The sequence below is a fragment of the Hyaena hyaena genome, unplaced genomic scaffold (assembly GCF_003009895.1).
Source record: "Hyaena hyaena isolate Hyena2069 unplaced genomic scaffold, ASM300989v1 scaffold_167, whole genome shotgun sequence".
Taxonomy (NCBI): Eukaryota; Metazoa; Chordata; class Mammalia; order Carnivora; family Hyaenidae; genus Hyaena; species Hyaena hyaena.
Window position 1 is genome coordinate 681714 of NW_024080798.1, and position 22275 is coordinate 703988.

The 22275-nt window shown below is 40.9% G+C and overlaps 1 protein-coding gene across 4 annotated transcripts in view; it reads right to left on the bottom strand.

The window, feature by feature from the left end:
* The window catches only part of ADAMTS9 (ADAM metallopeptidase with thrombospondin type 1 motif 9), a 164812-nt gene that overhangs the window by 121869 nt on the left and 20668 nt on the right, over positions 1 to 22275 (bottom strand). For 2 of the 4 annotated variants that reach the window (XM_039240057.1, XM_039240053.1), the window contains exons 4-11: positions 13626 to 13915; positions 11068 to 11151; positions 10854 to 10966; positions 9385 to 9425; positions 9155 to 9260; positions 4333 to 4479; positions 2953 to 3094; positions 1628 to 1732 (exon numbers count right to left, since the gene is read on the bottom strand). In XM_039240057.1, the coding sequence (XP_039095988.1) occupies positions 1628 to 1732; positions 2953 to 3094; positions 4333 to 4479; positions 9155 to 9260; positions 9385 to 9425; positions 10854 to 10966; positions 11068 to 11151; positions 13626 to 13915 (1028 nt within the window). The remainder of the gene's footprint in view (positions 1 to 1627; positions 1733 to 2952; positions 3095 to 4332; positions 4480 to 9154; positions 9261 to 9384; positions 9426 to 10853; positions 10967 to 11067; positions 11152 to 13625; positions 13916 to 22275) is intronic. The other 2 variants (XM_039240056.1, XM_039240054.1) reach the window with 2 other exon arrangements.

Genomic DNA, 22275 nt, shown 5'->3' on the forward strand with positions numbered 1-22275 from the left:
TCATTTTGTAAGAATGAGTGAATTCTTAATGGAGGCAATGGAAAGAAACCTGAGAACCATATTCCCACTCAAACCTATGATCTTCCAGCCATCAACACGTTAAGATAAACACTCTACAAAAAGTGAAGAATTCTCCCCGGCCAAGGAGATCAATTTCTTTTGAAGCTAATGAAAGGTGCAAAGGTACTGTGCCCATGTCCATATATAGTTTTGTTAGGTTGTTACTGGAGAAAGCTATATTCTCAACTGCTGAGGTTCTTGGTCGTCAAGAAGTGACAACATGAGCTGATGGAATCACCACGTAAGTCAAGTATAAAAGCAGCTTCGTTGTAATTTTTACTTTTTTTGGAATGAATTTTATGATTTTTCAAATAACTTTCCTACTCTCCAGCTCATGTAACTTTACAGCCACCCTGGCAGATGGTCTTCCTGTTTGACCACTGGGACTGAAGGAGCTCAGTGGGCCTGAGGTACAGCCACTATGGTAGATGCTGTAGCCTCTTCAGACAAAGCAAAGGAGGAAAAGGGGGTGGGGAGTGGCTTGAGTGCATGGGGACACTGTCCTAATGAGCTGAGCAACCTTGGATAAGTCACTTCTTTTCTCTATTCCCTGTCTATAAAATCAGGGAAGGGAGAGTTGAGGTCTGTCATTTCTGAGAATTCCTTCTATGGAAACATCCTGAGGGCTACTAATTCCACAAGGTAGAGGCCAGTGAAATGAGCAAAGAACAGAAGGTTAAAAGTGAGAAAAGTAGACAATGGGAAGAAGAGAGAAGAAAGGGAAAATACATGCAAGGACGACAAGAGACTCAGAATATAGTCCGGGGACTGCATCATTGGTGAGTGAAAGGATGCCATTTCCACAGGGATTGAAAAAAATCAGGCTTAGATCTAAAACTTTTTGTATCCATTTTTTTGTGTGTGTGTGATGATGATGATGATGATGATGTTGACAATATGGCTAACATACTAACTTTTTATTCTTGTGGTGGATAGCAAGTACAGAAGGATGCATTGATCATACTCCTAGGTGTGTGGATGCATTGTTATTTCTGGGCTGTACAAGTAGCAGATTTTGTCTGGTCATTAACAAATAAGTGGGAATATATATATATATATATAAATGTAGTTATAACCAATTCAGATTTGCATTTGGATATATCCCTCTTTGAAGGGACTGACACAAGCTGGGAAAATCCTGGTACCCTACTAGTGAACAAGGTAAGTTCACTGTATTTCTGTGCTTCTTTGATTTTAAGACGTTCCATCAATTTCAAAACAGCCTTCCACTCCCCCCTCGCCCACCCAAAAGAGAGAGGAGAAAAAGAAGCTGTGTCATGTTCATACACTGAAAAGCACCTTCCTCTGGGGAAGGCAAAAATGAGGGAAGGGACGTGTTCAAATTGAGGCAATAATGATGGCTCCGGGTCTGGTAGCCATATTGGCCATGCTGTAAGTTTGCACAATTTTCAAATGTAAAGTTGAACCTCCTGTCCCCAAAAGGTGTTGGGCGCGCTAAAACACGTTGCATCATTGATATTCTAAACCATGGTGGCTATGCCAACAGCTACACTTCTGCCCATTTCTGCTGCCCCGAGACAAAAGAAAGGATTGGGGTGCTACTTGCCTTTCCAGGCTCACACTCTGTTCCGTCTGCCCAGGGTGTGTGCTGAGTCCGGCAGCCTTTGTGCGCTCCATCCACGTTATGGCACCAGAGCCGTCGACACTGCATCTGCTCGATTCCATTAAACAAAAATTTGGTGACAATGTGATTAGATGATACGGGACCAGGCAAGGACTGGTGCTTCCACTAATGTTTGGCCAGCGAGAGAGCATAGGTTGGAAATGGATTCTTTTTTCTCGCTATGATGAATGATAAAATATTCCAAGGGCTTGGAAGGCAGCCCATGAGACACATTTCTGCGTCTGGTAAAACTTCAGATGGTGTAAAAGGGGAATCTTTGCTATCATTAGTAAGGCAGAAAGGAATATAATTGTGGATAAATTTTACTAAAAATTGGTACTATTTCCATTGAATCGTTATATTTCCCAATTCACCATGCTATCTCGGAAGTCTTTCCCTCCAAAACAGCCACACGGGAAGGAAGAAAATGGGGTACCTCATAGAAGCACAGCTCTGTCCATTTGCATCCTGACAACCACTGGTATCATTGGTCCAAGGGCCCACAGCACATAGATTAAAATATCCTACATCCACCAGTTGAACTACTGCCAGAAATGGTCTCAAGTCCCACATGGCCATGGGACATAGCCCTGTCCCAGGGAAACAGGTTTGTCTCCTGAATTACCTGTACCAAATCTAGAAGATTCCCTGTAATAAAGGTCACCCTGACCAGTCAGTGGAGATGAAAGGAGACAAGGAGAGAAAAGGGCTGAGCTGTGCCATTACCAGCTCTGTGACCCCATCCTCTCTGAGCCTCACTTTCCCACGTGTAAAAGAAAATGATAATGGGGATCTCTCTTTTGGGGCTGCCCTGACAGCATAATGAGAATGGGTAGGTGAAGTACCACCTAGCAGCAAGCACTGTTCTCACTGTTTATCACCATCATTGTTATTACTATTGTCATTAATAGTCAGGGGACCCAATCTCAACTTTACTATGAGTAGTTTATGTGAAACTGAGAAAGCAGTGGAAAACTGTGAGTCAAAAATGCCTAGAATCAGGGCGCCTGGGTGGTGCAGTCAGTTAGGTGTCCGACTCTTTGCTTTCAGCTCAGGTCACGATCTCGTGGTTTCATGAGTTCGAGCCCCACATAGCGCTCTGTGCTAGTGGCATGGAACCTGCTTGGGATTCTCTCTCTCCTTCTCTCTCTGCCCCTCCCCCACTCGGGCTGTCTCTGTCTCTGTCAAAATAAATAAATAAGCTTAAACAATTTTAGTAAAAGGTCCAGAATCAATGGATGAGGGCAGAGATGGCCCCCCACACTTACCATATATGGGCACACCTGAGAACCTGGTCCAAAAATCAATTCACATTGTTTATTCACGTTGTAAAGGAGGCCCGGCAGCTGGGGAGGCAGAGGGTAGCGTCTGGCTTCAGGTTCATTAAGCAAACACTCACCGTAACCAGTGCTATGGGAAGCAGACAAATACAGACGGTGTGAGCAACGGATGAGACATGGCTGTCAAAGACTCCAGATGAAAGTGAAGGCCATCCCGCCTTTTAAAGGTAGAATGGATAGTTTATTTTTCATACGTGCTTTACTCTTAATATCCCAGGCTAACGTCCAGAAGTGGAAGTTCTCTTTTTGGCGTCTACTTGTTTGTGGATCTGTTAGCTATCCATACAATATAGTCAGTAGGAAATATGTAGTTTTTACAGCATTTATCACATTTCGGGGCAACTGCCTACTTATTTTTTGCTATCATCTCCAATAGATTGCAAGCTTCTTAGGGGCCAAGATAGCATCTTTTTCATCCGAGAATGGGGCTCTAAGCACTATTGCAACAAGTCTTTAGTAAATATTTGCTGAATAGATGAGTGAGTGAATCAACAACTACAGTAAGCAACACTTCTGATCATCTGGTTAAAAAGAATAACAGCAACCCTCCAGTTCCTTGGCTTTTCTGCAAACACCTCTTCTGGAAAATTCACACCTGGTGAGTTCTGATTAATAAGCCCCCTCTTCCCTGTGGCTGAAGAAATATACACCCAGTGACCTTGGACAATCACTTAACCTTTTGTACATCTGGGAGAGAACAGCAATAAATCTGTGACACAGGGATATTGTATAATGTAATTGGATCTCAGAGCTGCCTGGCAGGAAGCTTGAAAAACAAAACAAGGAAAGAAGGAAAGAAGGAGAGAGAGAGAGAGGGAGGGAGGGAAAGACAGAGACCGAGAAAGAATGTTCTCAATTCAACAACATGGAGGTCTGGGTAATTTTCATCCACCCACGTTACCTACCCTCTTTGGGATCATCTCACTACCCTCCCCTTTTCCAAGCCAAAATTACTTAGTTAGAACCACATAAATATTTGTGGCCTTCCTTCATCGTGTAATCACATTCACGGTCCTTCCCCTAAGACCTGAACAGATTTCATATCTTCACCAAGAATGAAGCAACATTTACATATTCTCTTTAAGATCCTGACCTTTTCTTGAGCTCAGTCTGTAATCTTCAAAACTCTGGCAAGGATACGAACTGCACAGATGTCAGAGAGTATTTTTTTTACCTCCTCCCAGGAATGTCAACAAAAATAACAACTCAAAAGGAATGCTTGACTCTACATTTTCTTTCCCACAATGAGTTTGCTACATGGAGGTCAGACGCTAGAAGCCCGTGCTTAAAAGAACATTTAAGTCTTACTCTAAAAACTCAGTGATATATTTCCGACTACATTTTGACCACATCCACGGGTTGGTGTAGAAGTTCAATGTTGGAGCCATGACATGCTGGGGACTCTTCACTCCTTCCTCTTTGCACTTGTTATTGTCATCATGAGGCATATTAAACCTAAGACCAAGGAGACAAAGACGGGAAGTGTCAATAAACACCAAAGGCTTGAGCTCTTATAATTGCTACAAGAACGCATCTCAGAGAAAAAAAGTTAACTGACTTCTTCACTGTGGGTCAGAAACTACATCCTGGTGATCACAAGAAAACCTCTGGATGGTTCAAGATGGAGTGAAGCATAAAACAGAATTCTCACCCAATTTAATACAAAATGCCGTTAATGTACAAAAAACAAAACAAAACAGGAGAGTGGGCCATTCTCTGGGTCAAGTGTACTTTTTGGAATTGCAGAGGATGTGAACATACTATAGTTCATGCTGGAATACCGTAGTTGGAATTCCTAATAAGCTGTTAAAGGCCAATTTATAGAGTCAAGAATTGGGCCAAGTTATGATAGCACCGTGAATATAACGAGTCTGTCAAGTGTCAAAACTTGAGGCCAAAGGCTTTCTAATAAGAGGCTCGCTATGAGTCTTGGCATCTCCTCCTTTTGGGTCGGATGATATAACCGCGTAGATATATCATTATAAAGGAATGTAAAGTTTGTGCACAATAAAACCCATTAAGGACAGTGGCAGGCCTGGATACCGGACGCATGCCAATTTAACTGGCTTAATGCAGACATGGCAAATAGTTTCATTCTTCCTGCCAATGCCAATTGATTGGGACTGGCTTCCTAAAATGTTGGACACAAAAGGGTTCTTAAATGAATCCAGGTTCTACCCGAGGAAAGGCTGTGATAGAGTGTCAATGTCCTCTCGAGCCTGGGAGCAAGGTCAGCAGAAGCAATACACACTTGCCGTTCTTGGCTTCATCAGAGAAAATGGGGTTGGTGGGGAGGACAGAGAGCATTTCTCAATCTAGAAACATCAATTCTTGACCCACATGCCTCTCGCAGCTCAGGTAACAAACTCCAAGGGGCTGTCTTCTCTGGATGCCGCCCCAGTCACAAAATTGATGCATGTGATTAATTTTGCATTTGGGGAGGAATCTGCTTCCCTAGTTCATCCTCAAACAGGGAAATCAGTGAGTTAGAAAGAAGCACGTAGACTAGTTTCGCATTCAATGAAAAGCCGACATAAAAGCCTACAAAGTCCACTCCCTTCCTTTCTCTTGGGGTTGGTTTCCTTCTTCTCTGGAAAAAAAAACCCAAAAAAAAAACCCAAAAAAAAAGAACACTTGGGCTCCTCAATAATTGTCTGATGGAATAAACGCCAGATGGAAATTAGGAGATATAAAGCCTTTATCTGTTTAGGTTAATATGAATAGTTCTTCATGCTTCAGAGTCCATTTTCTGAAAAGAATGACTGTCCCAGTTTCTGGTTCCCTTATGCAAAGTCAATGTCGTTGTTACACCAACAAACCCAACACAAGCAACACCCTCAAATCTTGGTGCTTTGTCTCCCTGTGGTGGAGACAAGTTGGTGTTTGCTGCCCAACCCCACCACACCTAAATAAAACTGAGTGTATTTTATCACACCAATAGAAAACTTTTCACTGAAATATCAGGCACACTTGCCTGCTTACAGGAGGGGCTATATAATATTTTCTGAACACTTCCCTAAAAAAGGACAACAAAGACTTTTTGTTTTTTTGCATTTGCAATGCAGCAGGCAATGCATTAATTGCATCAGATGCTTTCTTTCATTAAACTACCTTATGTGAAAAGTGCTATTACTCTCCATATTTTATAGATGACTTATAGAGAGGTTGAATTACTTGATCAAGGTCCCACAGCTGATGGGGTGGGAAACTGGGATTGGAAAGCACTTCACTCTGATTCTAAAACCTCTGTGCTTTGGAATACATAGAAAGCATATTCCCTCCTGTTAGACAAACTGTGCAAAATTTGTCGGAAATACAGTGTAATGATCTCTGTATGTTTAGAGGGTAGGGATTCAAATACCTCCCAAATTCTTCCTAACTCAGAGCTGGTGCGTCTAGAAGCTGGTATGAGAAGGTAGAAACTATTTTTGAAGCATCCCGTGATGCTCAACAAATACGAGATCAATTGCTTTTTTTCTCTCCAACAGGGTTTTATGTTATCAGACAGTCATGACTGTAACAACTTAACACTGAATCTTTAAAACGTTAATTAGAAAACCTGCTAAAAAGCACTGTAGCGAGTTAAAACACACACACACACACACACACACGTATATATCTTCGTTTTCCTTAAAATACAAGCAAACCTAACTATATGAGACAAAGCAACAAAACAAAAAGAATTCACTAAAGGGCTAGAAATATACCTTTTGGTGCGCTAATAATTCACCTCATTCATGAATTAGTTCATTTTTTTTTTTAACTTCTTGACACTTTAGAGATGTGGTCCATAGGTATTAGCTCTATCTACGAGCTAGGAAAATAGCATCCATTTTTCTCAAGTCAAAGAACTAGTCCAGAACTGGGGTATCTGGATCCTAGCTCCTTAGTTCCAGGATCACATGCTGGTACCCCAACATTAGCAACTAAACTTTAAGCAATTTAATATTGCTAAAGTCAAACATAGAGAAACAATAGTATCTACCATGTGGGGATTATAGAGTTTAAGGGAGATCATGTCAATAAAGCTCCAAGGCCAATGCCAACAACATGGTTTTTTTGGGGGGTGAGGTGTGCTAACTGTGCAGTTAGCATAGCTGAGGTTCCTCTGTAGCTGAAAGTATTCAGGTTTTGCAAATCACAATTCTCACTTTCCTTAAAATGTAAGCTTTGTAAACTGGCTATCTAAAAGAAGTTTGTAAGCTCTTACGAGGAAGGAATTAACAGGAAATTCATTCTATTTCTTTAAATAGTATATGTGTCTTTCCCATACGTTGTGGGGAATTATTAATCTGTTAATCATACAAAATCCTGCCTTTTGAATGCATTCCTATTGCTGTAACTTCCCCCACTGTGGTCTCTTGAGGCAGGGATGGCTGTCTTGTTAAAATGCTACCCTATTCTTCGTGGTCAAACCTATACCTCCTATTTAAAGGTCTAAAGGAATTATGAGACTTTATGCAAAATAAACAAAAATCCCCAAAAGATTCTATTAAGTTTATGGAAACAGTTAAACAAAACCAAGCCAGTTATTTTAATACAGGACTTGTCAGAACCTTGACTTTATGTCACTCAGCCTTGTAACTCTAAAGAGGGGCTACACTCAGAAGAAAAAAAATTAATCACTTGACTACAAAAATCCTTTCTTTCTTTCTTTTTTTTTTTTTTTTTTTTAACCTTCATAGACCATTCTCTTGGAATTAGTGCGGGAGCCCTTGTGTATTGGGAAATATTGGTAGGACCAGTTTTCAAACTGAGTTCCAAGAAATCCTTGGGTTTCACAAAAATATTTCAGAAATGAAAAGGACAAAGAGGAAGTCAGCTAAGAGGGACTCCAGCTCACTGCATCTGCTTAATTGAAAGCCATTCCTCTCTTGTGCTATAAATATTGAGCATCAGACAATATTTCCTTTGGAGAAAAGAAAACAAGTGTGCTCTTAAAACACACTTGAAAGTTAACTAGTTTCAAAATATACTCATTATATGTTGAACTAAATTAGAGATTCCTTTATACATGCATCTTGCTTTTACTTCTAGAATATCACACAGCACATAGGTGCCTTCAAAAAAAACATTTGTTGAGGGCTGCCTGGGTGACTCAATTGGTTGAACATCGACTTTGGCTCTGGTCATGATCTCACAGTTCGTGGGTCTGAGAGCTGTGCTGACAGCTCAGAGAATGGAGCCTGCTTAGGATTCTGTGTCTCCCTCTCTCTCTGACCCTCCCCCACTCATGCTCGCTCACTCTCTTTCTCTCTCTCCCAAAAATAAACTTTTTTAATCAAAAAAATTTAATTAAAAATTAAAAAAAAAACATTGTTGAATGAAAAAGTTTGCTTAATAGATTTTACCTCTAAACCAAGTTAACAACGACATGCAAAGAGATACATAATGACATTAGTGACATCTTTTGAAAAAATTATTTTTAAGAGGTATAGCATAAGTCATTAACTTATTCTAGAAAGAAAACAACGCAGATCAAAAATCGGAAGAATTTCTCATAGGTTTACACTGTTTCACCCACGTTCTAGCTATCCTTATTCTCTAAAGAACAAAAAGGAAAGGGCAGTTTCATCATCACCAATAAGTGACCATAGTCAGGAAACGTTTTCTTCTCTGTATCTTTGTTGAATCTCTTCCCTGAAAAAGGGATGTCAGTGCGCCTACGGCTAAATGTCTGAAAGACAGCTCTGTGTATCTACAATCAGGATTGATCTGGATTTGCGAAGATCTCGTGAACCAGGGGAAGGGAGACCCTTCCAGATAAAGATGTTACGTCACTGAAGTTTCCGAAGCTAATATACTCTCAGCTTCAGTGGATGGGCTGGAAAGGTCTCATTCCTCCCATGCCCCCTCGGAAAGGGGAATATCAAGTTTTGCACAGCAAATATATGCAGTTGGACCACAGATACACATCAGCTGCGGCTGGAGAGGATTTACCACATTACTCAACTTTCTAAAGTCGAAGTTGTTTCCCCCAGGTAGGTTCAAGGCTCTTCAACCCTGAAATCTCTATTATGACTCTAAGAGTATGTTCCACTCTGTGAAGTCAAGGGAGTTCTCACTGATGCCAAGGAAGAAAAGAGTCAGGTGACTAGGGTTTAAATGGAAACACGGAAAGGAAACATACACATGGCCCAGCTCGTGAGCGATTGTGAAAGCCGTGCTCAGTCCACTGTCTTCACTGATAGAACAGCTTCGGTACGGATCGCAAATGGTACCCAGTTCAGCGAGGCCTATTCCAAAGGAGGAGAAAAAAGGAAAGAAGGATTTAAAATTGCTTTAAAAAGCAACTACGGCGTGGAATAAAAACATGCAGTAAATTGTTATAGCCATGGAGGGTACGCACAGCTCACTCACCTAGGGTATCACATTTGTCATGAGCTCTGCAGATATCCTGTCTGAAAGCAAAGCAGACTTAGGGCCAGGATAACACCAAAGAGCAAATATCAACACAAGTAATCACCTGCCACTCCTCTAGACATTCACGACACCACACACCTTACGGGGGAGGAGGCTACAAGAAGCAAATAGGGTCAAGGGCGTGCAACTCAAAAGGGCTTGGGAACCAGTGACTTCCAGATTAAAAGCTACATCTAGCGGTTTTCTACGGCCCCAGGGGGGTGGGGGTAGCCACAGCGCAAGTGAAAACAAGTGAAAACCTCTCCGACTAGGACTTTCCCTCATATGGCAGCATAAGTGATTCTAGTTTCTTCGTGAGCAGTCCTGACAAGGCTCTGAGTGCCTTTTGTTTCAGCACATATAAAGGTAACCACTTGGGACTATATCCAAGGTGGCCAACAAGAAATACAAACAAGACAGTGCCCCTCGTTGTTGCCCTGCATGGCGTGTCAAATATTTTTGAGTTAGTAGCTGCTATTTACAAATTGGAGGGTTTATGGGGCACCTGGGTGGTGCAGTCGGTTAAGCATCTGACCCCTGATGGAGGCTCAGGTCATGATCTCATGGTTCGTGAGTTCGAACCTGGCATCAGGCTCTGCTGATGGTGTGGAACCCACTTGGGATTCTGTCTCTCCTTCTCTCTGCCCGTCCCCTGCTTGTGCTCATTTGCTCTCTTTCTCTCTCTTGCTCAAAATAAATAAACTTCAAAAATAATAAAAAAGTAAAAATTGGAAGATCTCACACAAAAGAAATATATTCCCTGTTTCTGACTTTTTGCGGCATCGCAGAAGTTGGCAACAGCAGATGCATATGTGGCGTGGTAACAATCAGGTGAATCTGAACAGCAGGTGCCTTCGCCTAAGGGTGTCTGCTGTTAGGCCTTCCTGATGCATCTGTTGCCTACGCGGCACCTGTCGGCTGGTGGCTTTCAACCACCACTGATTTTGCTCCCCTGCCCCCAGAGAACATTTGGCAACATCTGGACACACCACTGGTTGTCACCAGGAAGAGGAGAGTCTGCTACCAGTAGGCAGTAGGTAGAGACCAAAGATGTGCTAGGCATCCTGCAGTCCAGAGGGCGGCCCCCACAAGATGGCTGAGGTTGAGAACCCTTGTACCAGGGGCTGGCGACCAAGAATATCTGACCTCACCCCATCAATATGACTGGAAACTGGGAGACTGGAGGAATAAGAAATCCACATACGGGGGCACCTGGCTGGCCCAGTCGGTTGGGCGTCCGACTTCGGCTCAGGTCATGATCTCGCAGTTCGTGCGTTCGAGGCCCGTGTCGGGCTCTGTGCTGACAGCGAGGAGCCTGGAGCCTGCTTCAGATTCTGTGTCTCCCTCTCTCTCGGCCCCTCCTTCCTCTTTCACACACACACACTCTCTCTCTCAAAAATAAATAAACATTAAAATAATCCATATACCTCGTTACCAGAACAGCGGTATCATGCTGAATTCCACCTGGATAGTTGGAGTGCTGCCACTGGCAAAAATTTCTTAATGTTGTCTGGGCGTTAAAAGATATGGAAGGTCCTTCCTAAATGCAGAAGAGAATTATGATTGGCCCACGGTGCCCACACCAGTTAGATATGCCATTTCGGATACATATACAAGAAAAAAGAAAAAAAGCTTTATTACCTGTTCATTATGAATCACAACTAAGTTCACAATAACAATATTAATTAAATTTCCAATACTTGGGTCTTTATAGATAGAGGCTACCTGCAACCGAGATAAATTTTTCAAGGTTAATTGTGAACTCTGTGTAAGCAATAAGCAATACACTTCTTACGCTGGGCTCCACCTCTTGCCACATTTTCACGTAGCATATGCATTTTGTAGCTCTGATTTGCATTCATTCAACAAACATTTATCAAAACTCTCCTTTGAAAAGTCCATAGATGGCAGTTTCAGAAAATCATGAACCATTACAAGTCTGAGTTTCAAAGTGTTTTCCTTGGAAACTGCATTGCCACGGGACTTAATGGTTCTCTGGGCCAAAGCACTGGATATTAATTTTTGATCACTCTTTCATCCCAGTTGAAGCCCCAGATTGCCCAATTATGGAATCTCACAGTGACCACATGCTTACTACTATTGCCATTCTTCAAGTTTACCTCCCATTTATGTTCCTCACACCTGGTAACCTTTTTTGTCCCCAGTATTATCATTAATTATGAGAGCTAACATTCATCGAATGCCTGTTGTGTACTAGATCATTGTAGAAAACTGCACAGCCATTTGCATTTAGTCCCCACAGCAAAACTCTTAGCTGGGTGTTATAATTTCTGTGCAGCAAGTAAGGAAACTAAGGATCGGAGAAATTAAGTAATTTTTCCAAGACTAGATAGTGGTGAGTAGCAGAGCCAGGATGAATTTGACCCAAAGTCCAGGCTCATCATTGAAATTCTTCTGAAAGGTCTAAATGTATAGGTTGGAAATGGACTTGACTCTGTGTGAAGTGTGATTACGTTCTCCTTTCCTTCCTCCCAGACAGGAGAGGGTTGGACACATGGGACTGAGTATAGGGAAGGGGGGAGAGGAGAGAGTGCAGAAGAGGCAGGTTGAGGTGTGTGGTGGAGAGCACAAAGGGGTCATTCAAAGCAGTGAGGGGAAAGAGAGAGAACCATAGGCCAAGGAGAGCGAGGAAGAAATCCGAAAGCATAGTTCCCAAACATGGCTGCTTTTCGTACTCTTCTGAGGAATTTATTAACAGTACATTCTTGTTTATATAAATTAGGGTCAATCCATTGGAAGAAAAGCTATGTTGAGTCTTAAAATGAATGAGGGTAGATTACATGGGCTGCTATAGAACAATTTCCAGTGTTTTTAAAAGAAAAGAACAATATGTAAAACAGTACATGTTAATGTTCCATTTTGGTTTGAAGACAAGTTGTATATACATATATACTTATTTTAAAAATACATAGAGTTGTGTTGCCCAATATGGTAGCCACTTGCTACATGTGGTCATTAAATACTAGAAATGTGGCTGGTCTAAACTGACACGTGGGACATCTGAGTGGCTCAGTCGGTTAAGCGTCCGACTCTTGATCTCAGCTCTGGTCACGATCTCATCATGGCTAATGAGTTCTAGCCCTGCATCAGGCTCTGTGCTGACAGTGCTGAGCCTGCTTGGGATTCTCTCTCCCTCGCTCTCTGCCCCTCCCCTGCTTGCAGGCACATGCACACACTCTCTCAAAACAAATAAACATAAAAAGAAATTAAGATGATATGTGCTGTTGAGTGTAAAACACGTTCTGAATTTTGAAGACTTAGTATGAAAAAAAGTCAAATATCTCAGCAATTTTTGAAATGGTGATATTTTGATAGAAAAGAAAATACATTATTAAAACTAATTTTACTTGTTTGATTTTCTCACAGAGCGGCTAGAAAATTTAAAATTACATATGTGGCTTGCATTATATTTCTATTGGGCAGTCCTGGTTAGAAACATATGCGAAAAAAAAAAAAACACCTTTTAATAGTTGTTGCCTCTGGAAAGGAGTCAGGGTAGGGAAGGACACTTACTTTTCATTAAGAGACTTTGGTTCTGTTTGATTTTTTTAAATAATGCAAACCTATCGATTTTTTGATTCAAAACAAGACTAGGAAAATATAGAGGAGAGATCTGTGAGCCTCATCCCAGTGCTACTTCATCAGAATCTTGGGGAAGGAGTCAGAGGCAAAGGGCTGCGGGTCAAAAAGTTCCAAGGTGATTGTGATTCGCAATGAGCATTCAAAAGTCATACTGGAGACCGGAACCTGCTGTGCAAATTTCTATGTCACACAAAGAACACTGGGTTTGGGACGTGGACAATCTATAGGTCACATACAGTCTCTAAGCTACTTACTAGCTTTACAGGACTGTGGGCAAGTGACCTAACTCCACTGAGGCTCAGTTTATCTATAAAATGGAAGGTGATAAGCCTACTTAGCAGCACTGCCAGGAAGATTAGCAGTGATGCCTTTTAACGAGGAAGCACACTGTCTAACAGAATAAACTTTCAGCACTGTAACCATTATTGTTCTTATAAAAAGGCCACCAATACATAATCTCACGTTCTCTTCAGTCACTTGCCTGAATTGTTGAAATGCCAGCCCTGAGAATGATCTTCCAAAGCACTGGGTGGAAACCCATTTCCCAATGGCACATTTAAGGACCTCATAAATCACCTTCTTTTGAATGTACTTACAATTGACATTAAAGTTAAAATATAGTGTTGAAGGTTTGCTCCATGGTATAAAACCATTTTGTAGTCTGCCACCACCATCACTTCTACAAACCGTGGGTAGGATAAAAAACGTTTTGTTCGTCTGTGGTTCCTCTTTTCCCCTGAGCTGTCCGTCTTGTTGCCAGAGGCAGAAAACGCCTTTGTTGCTAAGCTGCTTTTTAATACCGCCACATCGTCCGCCAGGCTACGCCTTCCTCCCCATTTTCCTGTTCTCATTTTCCTCTTGTCTCCGCTGTGACTATTTTTGCGTTCTGTAACAAATCAGATGGCACGCATTATGTTTTGAACCACATCTATTTCATATTAAGAATTTCATTCGCCACATCTTAAAATGATGCTTCTGTCGTCGAATTACATACAAAATCAAGTTCTTTCTACACACTGTGGACTCCACAAGAGAGACTCAATCTGCGCTCTCAGCTCAATGACTAAGGACCTGAAATTAGCTTCCTGGAAGCTTCCATAAATGCTCACTTATGGTATTAGAAAATCAGGCATGAGTTTAAGGGAAACAATTGCCTATGACTCTTTTTATTTAATAACAAAAGTCTCGCTGGGATTTAAGTGGTTTCCATTCATTGTTCTTTGCCACAGACATAGGAAGGGCCAACACAGGTACTGAGCTTTAGAGAATGGAAATGGAGCTCTCTCATATACACCACTTTTGATATTCAATGAGCTGCAGTATAAAGAGGCCTGCGAGGTGGCCAGGCTAACAGACAATACAAAGGAACTCTAGAAAATGCACAACAAGGTATTTTTCTATGACTGTATTAAATCATGGTAATACATGAAATATAAGAATAGAATTACTGCTATTCATCGCCTCTGAATTTTTAAAATGTTTTATTTTATTTTTTGAGAGAGAGATAGACACAGCGTGAGCGGGGGAGGGTCAGAGAGAGAGGGAGACACAGAATCCAAAACAGGCTCCAGGCTCTGAGCTAGCTGTCAGCACAGAGCCCGATGTGGGGCTTGAACCCATGAACTGTGAGATCATGACCTAAGCCAAAGTTGGACACTCAACTGACTGAGCCATCCAGGCACCCCCATCACCTCTGAATTTTTAATTAATTTCTTTCAGGGCTCAGTTAAGGAAGTCGATTAAACTCCGAGAGTATGAACAGGCCGCTGGGGCCATGAGGGGTAATACCATTATAGGTCTACTCATTGCCTAGGCATCTTGTCAGTTCTACACAGCCTTGCTGCTCAGAGTGTGGTCCATGGACCAGAGGAACTGGCAGCCCCTGCATACTTGTGAGAAACGTAGACACTGGCCCCACTCTACACCTGATACATCAGAATCTCCATTTTAACAAGATCTCCAGGTGATTCACATTCATATCCATGTTTTGAGAAGCACTAGTCTGGAACACAGCTTGCAGCTTGTATTGCTGGTGAAAATAATTCGCTGTTAAAGTCATCAACCACACAATAAACAGAATAAGCAATAAAGTGCCTGCCCCAAAAGGCTTTGAGTAAAAACAGAATGTAATCAGTTATGTTGGCCTATCATCTCATAAATGTGCTTTAAAGTTTTAATGCCACCATCTTGTAGTCTGAAACAGGCAAAAGAATTGTACCATGGACAAGTATGCTTGCCTAAGATATGAGGATTAGAATTTATTACACCAGTAACAAAGGTTAAACTCTAAGTGGTTTCATATTTGAAGGGTTCACATATTGGACCATGAAAACCATTGCTAAAACAATCGATGGAGGCCAAGATGTGTATTTTGTCCAAGATGTGTGTTTAAGCAGTGGTCAACATAGTGTAATTAGTTCATACTGTCCAACAAGTTATATGTGATTCAGCCATAGATAACTGGCCCAAAGTCTAGTACATAGTACAATTCAATATGACATGCTTTTCTTCAAGTCTCTTTCAAGTACATTCATATATGTTATACCTATGCTGTATGGGTCATGAGGCTGTCCATTTTTAAGTCATCAAATGACTATAGAATGTATAGTAATCAACCACCTACTATCGGCTAGTCATTGAACCAGGATCTTCTGTGTATGTTACCTCACAATTTCTCTTAGAATGCGAAAATTACCCTCGCCTTTACACATGAAGAAAAGAAGTCTCAAAGAGTTTGAGCAACTTGTCCAATGTCATACAGCAGAAGGTGGCGGAACAAGGCATCAGACGTGCCTTTGATCACTGCCTTGAAAACCGCTCTATTAGGGGAAGATTTCTCAAGATCTGGGGATTGAACTGGGCTCATGGTTTGGTTGAATCTCAACTGAAAAAAAGAGAGCACCTGGATATTTTCACACAGGCTAGCTTTTTACAATGGGTGTAGGGAGGCCATGATGAAACTGGAATGCTTCTTAATATTAAGAAACTATGTCATGGGGCGCCTGGGTGGCTTAGTCGGTTAAGCATCCGACTTTCGCTTAGGTCATGATCTCGCGGTTCGTGGGTTCGAGCCCCGCGTCGGGCTCTGTGCTGACAGCCAGCTCAGAGCCTGGAGGAGCCTGTTTCAGTCTGTGACTCCCTCTCTCTCTGACCCTCCTCTGCTCACACTGTCTCTCTCTCTCTCCTAGAAATAAATAAAAACATTAAAAAAAAAAAAGAAACTATGTCATTCACTTTATGAAAAACAAATAATTCTGTTTAAGGTCTTCTTGTAAAGGCTTAAGACAATTACTATAATCAGTAAAGTTTCAAAGGTTTTAGAGTCTCTCTTGTTTTTCTACTACTTCATGAATTTGTACTCTAATCTTTACTATTCTTTCTACATGCAGTGGTTTTCTGTTCTCTTCCTTTTCCAGTGTCTTAAGGGAGAAAGTACAATGATTGATCTGACATATTCTTTCTTGATAGAGCCATTGGTAGCTCTAAAGTTCCCTCTGGCACTGCTTTATATGTATCCCATGCATTCTGTCATGTTCTATTTTCATTCTCATTCACCTCCAAGTACTTTCCAACCTCCCTTTTGACCTATTGACAGCGTGTGTTGTTTACTCTCCACATATCTTTGAGTTTCCCATTTTTCAAATGGTTTGGATTTCTACTTTCACTCTGTTGTAGTCAGAGAAAGTACTATGTATTATGTCTATCCTTTAAAAAATGTTGCATATGATCTATTCTAGAGAACGTTCCATGTGCACGTGAGAAGAATTTGTGTTCTGCTGTTGCTGGGTAAAGTATTGTATACGTATCTGTTGTGTGTAGTTGGTGCATGGTGTTGTTCAAGTTTTCTATTTCCTGTTAATCTTCTGCTTCCCTGGCCTCACCATTATGGAATATGGGGTAATTGAAATTTCAACAGTTCCTGGTGAATTATCAATTTCTCCCTTTATTTCTGTCAGTTTTGGCTTCATGTATTTTGGTGCTTTGTTACAAAGGGCATCTATATTCATTATGGCTAAGTCTTCATTGTGAATTGGCCCTTTTTAAAATTATACAACACTCCGCCAAGCTTCATTGTATCAATAAAGTAATGTGAAAGAAGCCAGTCGGTATACGATTCTAGTCACATGAAATGTCCACCACAGGCAAATCAAAAGAGACAGGAAGTAGATTGGTTACTGGAGGTGGGACAGGGTGTGAGGGGTTGAGAGCCAAAGGGGACACTGTTTCTTTTTCAAGTGATAAAGATGTTCTAAAAGTGACTGTGATGATGGTCGCACGTACCTGTGAACACGCCAAAAGCTGTTAAACTGTATACTTTACGTGGATGAATAGTATGGTATGTGAATTAGATCTCAATAAGGCTGTTTCAAAAAGAAAATATGTCAGTTTGTAAAAAATAAGTAATATTTACCTCAGATCTTCGTTAAATATTTTGATTTATCAGGTTTAGTTAGAGAAAAATATATCTGTAGTGAGAAAAACACTCAGGAAATGCTCTAAAGAATTCACTCTTTTTGACCACTGAGTAGGAAAATATAGTCTCACAGAAACATCAGGGGGCTTGCACATGGAAAATCTGAGGAGGAATTTAGGTGGAGGCACTAACTGGAAACAAAGTACACTTATTTAAATAATAAAGCTGAAGAAATCAGGCATTTAATCACAAAAAGACTACAATGTATAACAGAGAACAACACGTGTAAATTCTAATATTCCTGGAAGACTTCATTTGCAAGTAATCTGTGGATCGAAGAAAAAATTCGGTATACTTTTTGTGGCATGAAAAAGGTAGAGATAAAATGACTTCTTCAGAATCAAAAACAACATCGTCTAATAGATAATACTCCTCAGTCTTTGACCCATCTGATCTTTTACCCTAATGAGTTAGAATCCTATTTGATGACCTAATTAGCTCAACTAATTCCAACCACACCAGCCATTTTAACAGGCATTTTTAATTTAACATTTAAAATAGTATGAGCTTTAAAAATTCAAATATTCATAATGACTGAAATGTATGGACCTTTTTTTTTTTTTTACTGAGAACTGAAAATATAGAAATTATAACCTGCATACCTACTCAACTCTCTTGCCTCTGAATAGAACTTGTAATAACAGGGAAGAATTTCCGCCAAGGGACATACAGTGTTAAGAATCGGCCACATTTCTCTTTAATGACCTGTAGCATCATAGAATTGAGGCTAGTGTTTCAAATTTGCAATGTTAATTTGCTACTAGTTTTATCAGAATGGGCTCCATAGTAAAATTTCACGCTGGTGGAAAGCACAGTAGAAAATGCTTATTTTTGCTCTTCCTATCCCCCCCCCCCCCACCGGTGACATCCTCCCCCACAAGAAGCTTTACATGTGTTAGTACTTTTTATTGAGATATAATTTATATCCCATAAAATCCACTCTTTCAAAGGGTATAATTCAGTGGGGTTTTTTTTTTTAGCATATTCATAAAGTTGTACAACCATCACCATTATCTGATTTTAGAACATTTTCATTGCCCCATAAAGAAATTCTGTACCCATTAGTGGGCACTCCTCATTTCCCTTCTCCCTCTAGGCCCTGGAAATCACTAACCTATGTCTCTATGGATTTTCCCATTTTGGCATTTCATAACAAATGGAGTCATATCCGATGTGGCCTTTTATGACTGGCTTCTTTTGCATTTTATTTATTCGTTCTTTAATTGGTGGCATTTGGGTCTAACAACACAATTGTGTACTACTGCTATGAACATTCATGTACAAGTTTTTGTGTGACCCATGTTTACATTTCTCTTAGGTATGTACCTAGAAGGAGAATGCTGTGTTTGCCACGGCCAGATTGTCTTCCAAAGTGGCTGCACCATTTTCTTGCCTCTTCTTAAAGTTCAAAGATGACACTCAAAAATAGGAAATCATTTTTTCAAGATTGTTCTCCTTCGAGGATTCCTCAAAAGCTAATCATGTTTACTTAACTAAATAACTTAGGAGCGAACTGTCCTACTTCAAATCTTAAAATAGCATGTTGAACAAAAGAAGATAGATAGCTGTCAAATAAGCACATGAAACTATGCTTGACATCATACATTATCAAGGAAATGCAAATTAAAACACCATTAAGATATCGCCACACGTCATTTACAATGGCTAAAATCTGGAGCACTGACATCAAATGCTGGCAAGGATACTGAACAACGGGAACTCTCATTCATCGATGGTGGGAATGCAGAACAGCACAGCCTCTTTGGAAGACAGTTTGTCAGTTTCTTACAAAACCATACATACCACATTATCTAGTGATCATGCTCCTTGGTATTTACCCAGAGGAGATGTTCAAAGAAAACCTGCACATGGATGTCTACGGCTACTATGCATACTTGCTAAAACTTGAAAGCAACTGAGATGTCCTTCAGTCGCTGAATGGATAAGTAAACTGTGACACAACCAGACAATGGAACAGTATTCAGTGCTAAAAAGAAATGAGCGAGGAAGACATGTACAGACATGAAGGAACCTTGAATGCACACTGCTAAGTGAAAGCAGCCAATCCAAAAAGGTTATACACTGTGAAGATTCCAACTATGTGATATTCCGGAAAAGGAAAACTGTGTTGAAAGTAAAATATCAGTGGTTGCCAGAGGCTGGGACATGAAGAGATGTCACATCTAGGCAAAGCACAGAGGATTTAGCACAGTGAAAATACTTTGTATGGAATCATAATGATGGATACGTGTCACTGTATGCGTTTGTCCAAATATATAGAGTATAAAACACAAATGAAGATATCATGATATAAATATGGACCTTACATGATTAGGATATAATCGTTATGATATGTCAATGTAAATTCATCACCTGTAACAAATGTACCCTCTGGTGAGAGATGTTGATAATATGGGGCAGGGTGGTTATACATGCACAAGGGAAGGGGATATATGTGAAATTTCTGTACCTTCCTCTCATCTTGCTATGAACCTAAAAATGCTCTATAAAATAGACTTAATACCAAAAAACCCACAAAAAAGGATAATGAAATACGCATTTGCATTCAGAGAAAAGTGCAATATTTGGCAGTCTGCACCCTTGTATGCACATGTAAACAAATTAGGCACTGTTACACAGCCGGAAGGGGAGTGGTGTGTTCCTAAGGCTACAACATAAGCACTCAAGTTGTAACATTTTGTAATAAGAAGATGAGTTGATACTGGCTTTTCTGACTGTTTTGGCCTTTGCTGATTCTACTAAGGGAAACCAGTGAGGCTTACACCAGCCCAGTGTTTCAAGAGCTCATGCTCTGAAGGGAGCACCCTTCAAGCCCTTTTTGATCTTGGGCAAATAATCGACCCCCCCCCCCCGTTACCCCCATCTGTTCACTTTCCATTCTCTTACTTATAAAGCTCAGTACCCATTTGATAAACTTGTTCTGAGGAACAATTAGAGGTCATGTCTATAAAGTTCGCACATAGGAAGCAACCAATAAGTAGTGTTATGTTCTCTTATTTTTTTTTTTACAAGTCATAAAGTTAGAACTAAAAGGAACCTTTTTTAAAAATTTTTTAATGTTTATTTTTGAGAGAGAGACACAGAGTCTGAGCGGGGGAGGGTCAGAGAGAGAGGGGGACACAGAATCTGAAGCAGGCTCCAGGCTCTGAGCTGTCAGCACAGAGCCCGACGCGGGGCTCGAATCCACGAACCATGAGATCATGACCTGGGGTGAAGTTGGCCACTTAGCCAACTGAGCCACCCAGGTGCCCCTAAAAGGAACCACTTAAGGGAGAGTGACTATGAGAAAACAATTTTCTGGGGTACAATGCCAATTCCGAAGATATAAGCTATTTGTACCTTTAAATGATCTTTCCTAAGTCACTTCTCTTGACCTCAGTTTCCTCAACTTTTAAATGGGCATGTAAATGCATGCTTTTCTGCTGAGGTGATCTTGAGAATTAACTAACAAAGTATATAGAACACTCCTTATATATTATTAATGGAATTTTAAAAAATTACTTCTTGTACACCTGTTTTGTGAAGGTAGTGAGCTAGGTAAGTTGAAATAAACAATAGCAACAACAAAACAAAAATAAAACTTGGGGCCAATCCTTAAAAAGAAAATATTATAAAAATTTAAGATGGTGGCCACCTGGGTGGCTCAGTCAGTTAAGCATCTGACTCTTGGTTTCGGCTCAGGTCATGATGTCATGGCTCATGGGTTTGAGCCCCGCATCGGGCTCCTGGCGGACAGCGTGGGGCCTTCTGGGATTCGGTCTCTCTCCTTCTCTCTGCCCCTCCCCTGCTTGTGCTCTCTCTCTCTCTCTCAAAATAAATAAACAATAATTTTTTTAAAATTTAAGATGTTTTCATTATTTAAAACCTCATAGTAAAAAAAAAAAACCTGTAACATTTGGCTATTTTTGGTAAAGAAATATTTTAAATGAGCTTCCTGTCACATCGCCATACAATACAATGCCTATTGCATTACTGACTAACTGGAATCATTTTAGAAAATAACATTCAGGCCTTGTTATTCAGCCCTTACTCAATGAGAGTTTCATGTCCACCGGGGTTGGGCTAAGGAGATTCAAATGTGAACTTTTAACAGTTGGGAAGTTAATTATTGCTCTCTATTTTCAGAACGTTTATCAAAATTTAACTGAACTTCCTTAAGGCACTGAGCCACCTTGTGACCTCATGGTCTAAGTGGGCAGAGAAATCACAGCACAAAACCAAAGAGAAGACTCAGCCTCCCTTCTGCTCCGCCCTGGCCTGAAAGCCAGAAGGAAGCTGGACAGCAGTCAGTGGTTCTGCCCTTGGCTTCTGGACGCAGACCAGCCCTGGCTTGTGGCCCTGCTCTGGCACTCCTGTTGCTGCCCTTTCTGCCTCAAAGCCTCAGTTTCCTCATCTGAAAAAATAGCACATTGAAGGGTAACTGTGGGGATAAAAAGAGACGGTACACGAAACGTCCTCAGTGCAAAGCACGGCACCCAGGAAAGATCCATTAAGAATTTAAAGTGATACCCTCCTACACTGTTGGTGGGAATGCAAACTGGTACAGCCCCTCTGGAAAACAGTGTGGAGGTTCCTCAGGAAAATAACAATAGAACTCCCCTAGGACCCAGCAATAGCACTGCTAGGAATTTACCCAAGGGATACAGAAATGCTGAGGCATAGGAGCACGTGTACCCCACTGCACATCGCAGCACTCTCCACAATAGCTAAAACGGGAAACCAGCCTAAGTGTCCAGACACAGATGAATGGC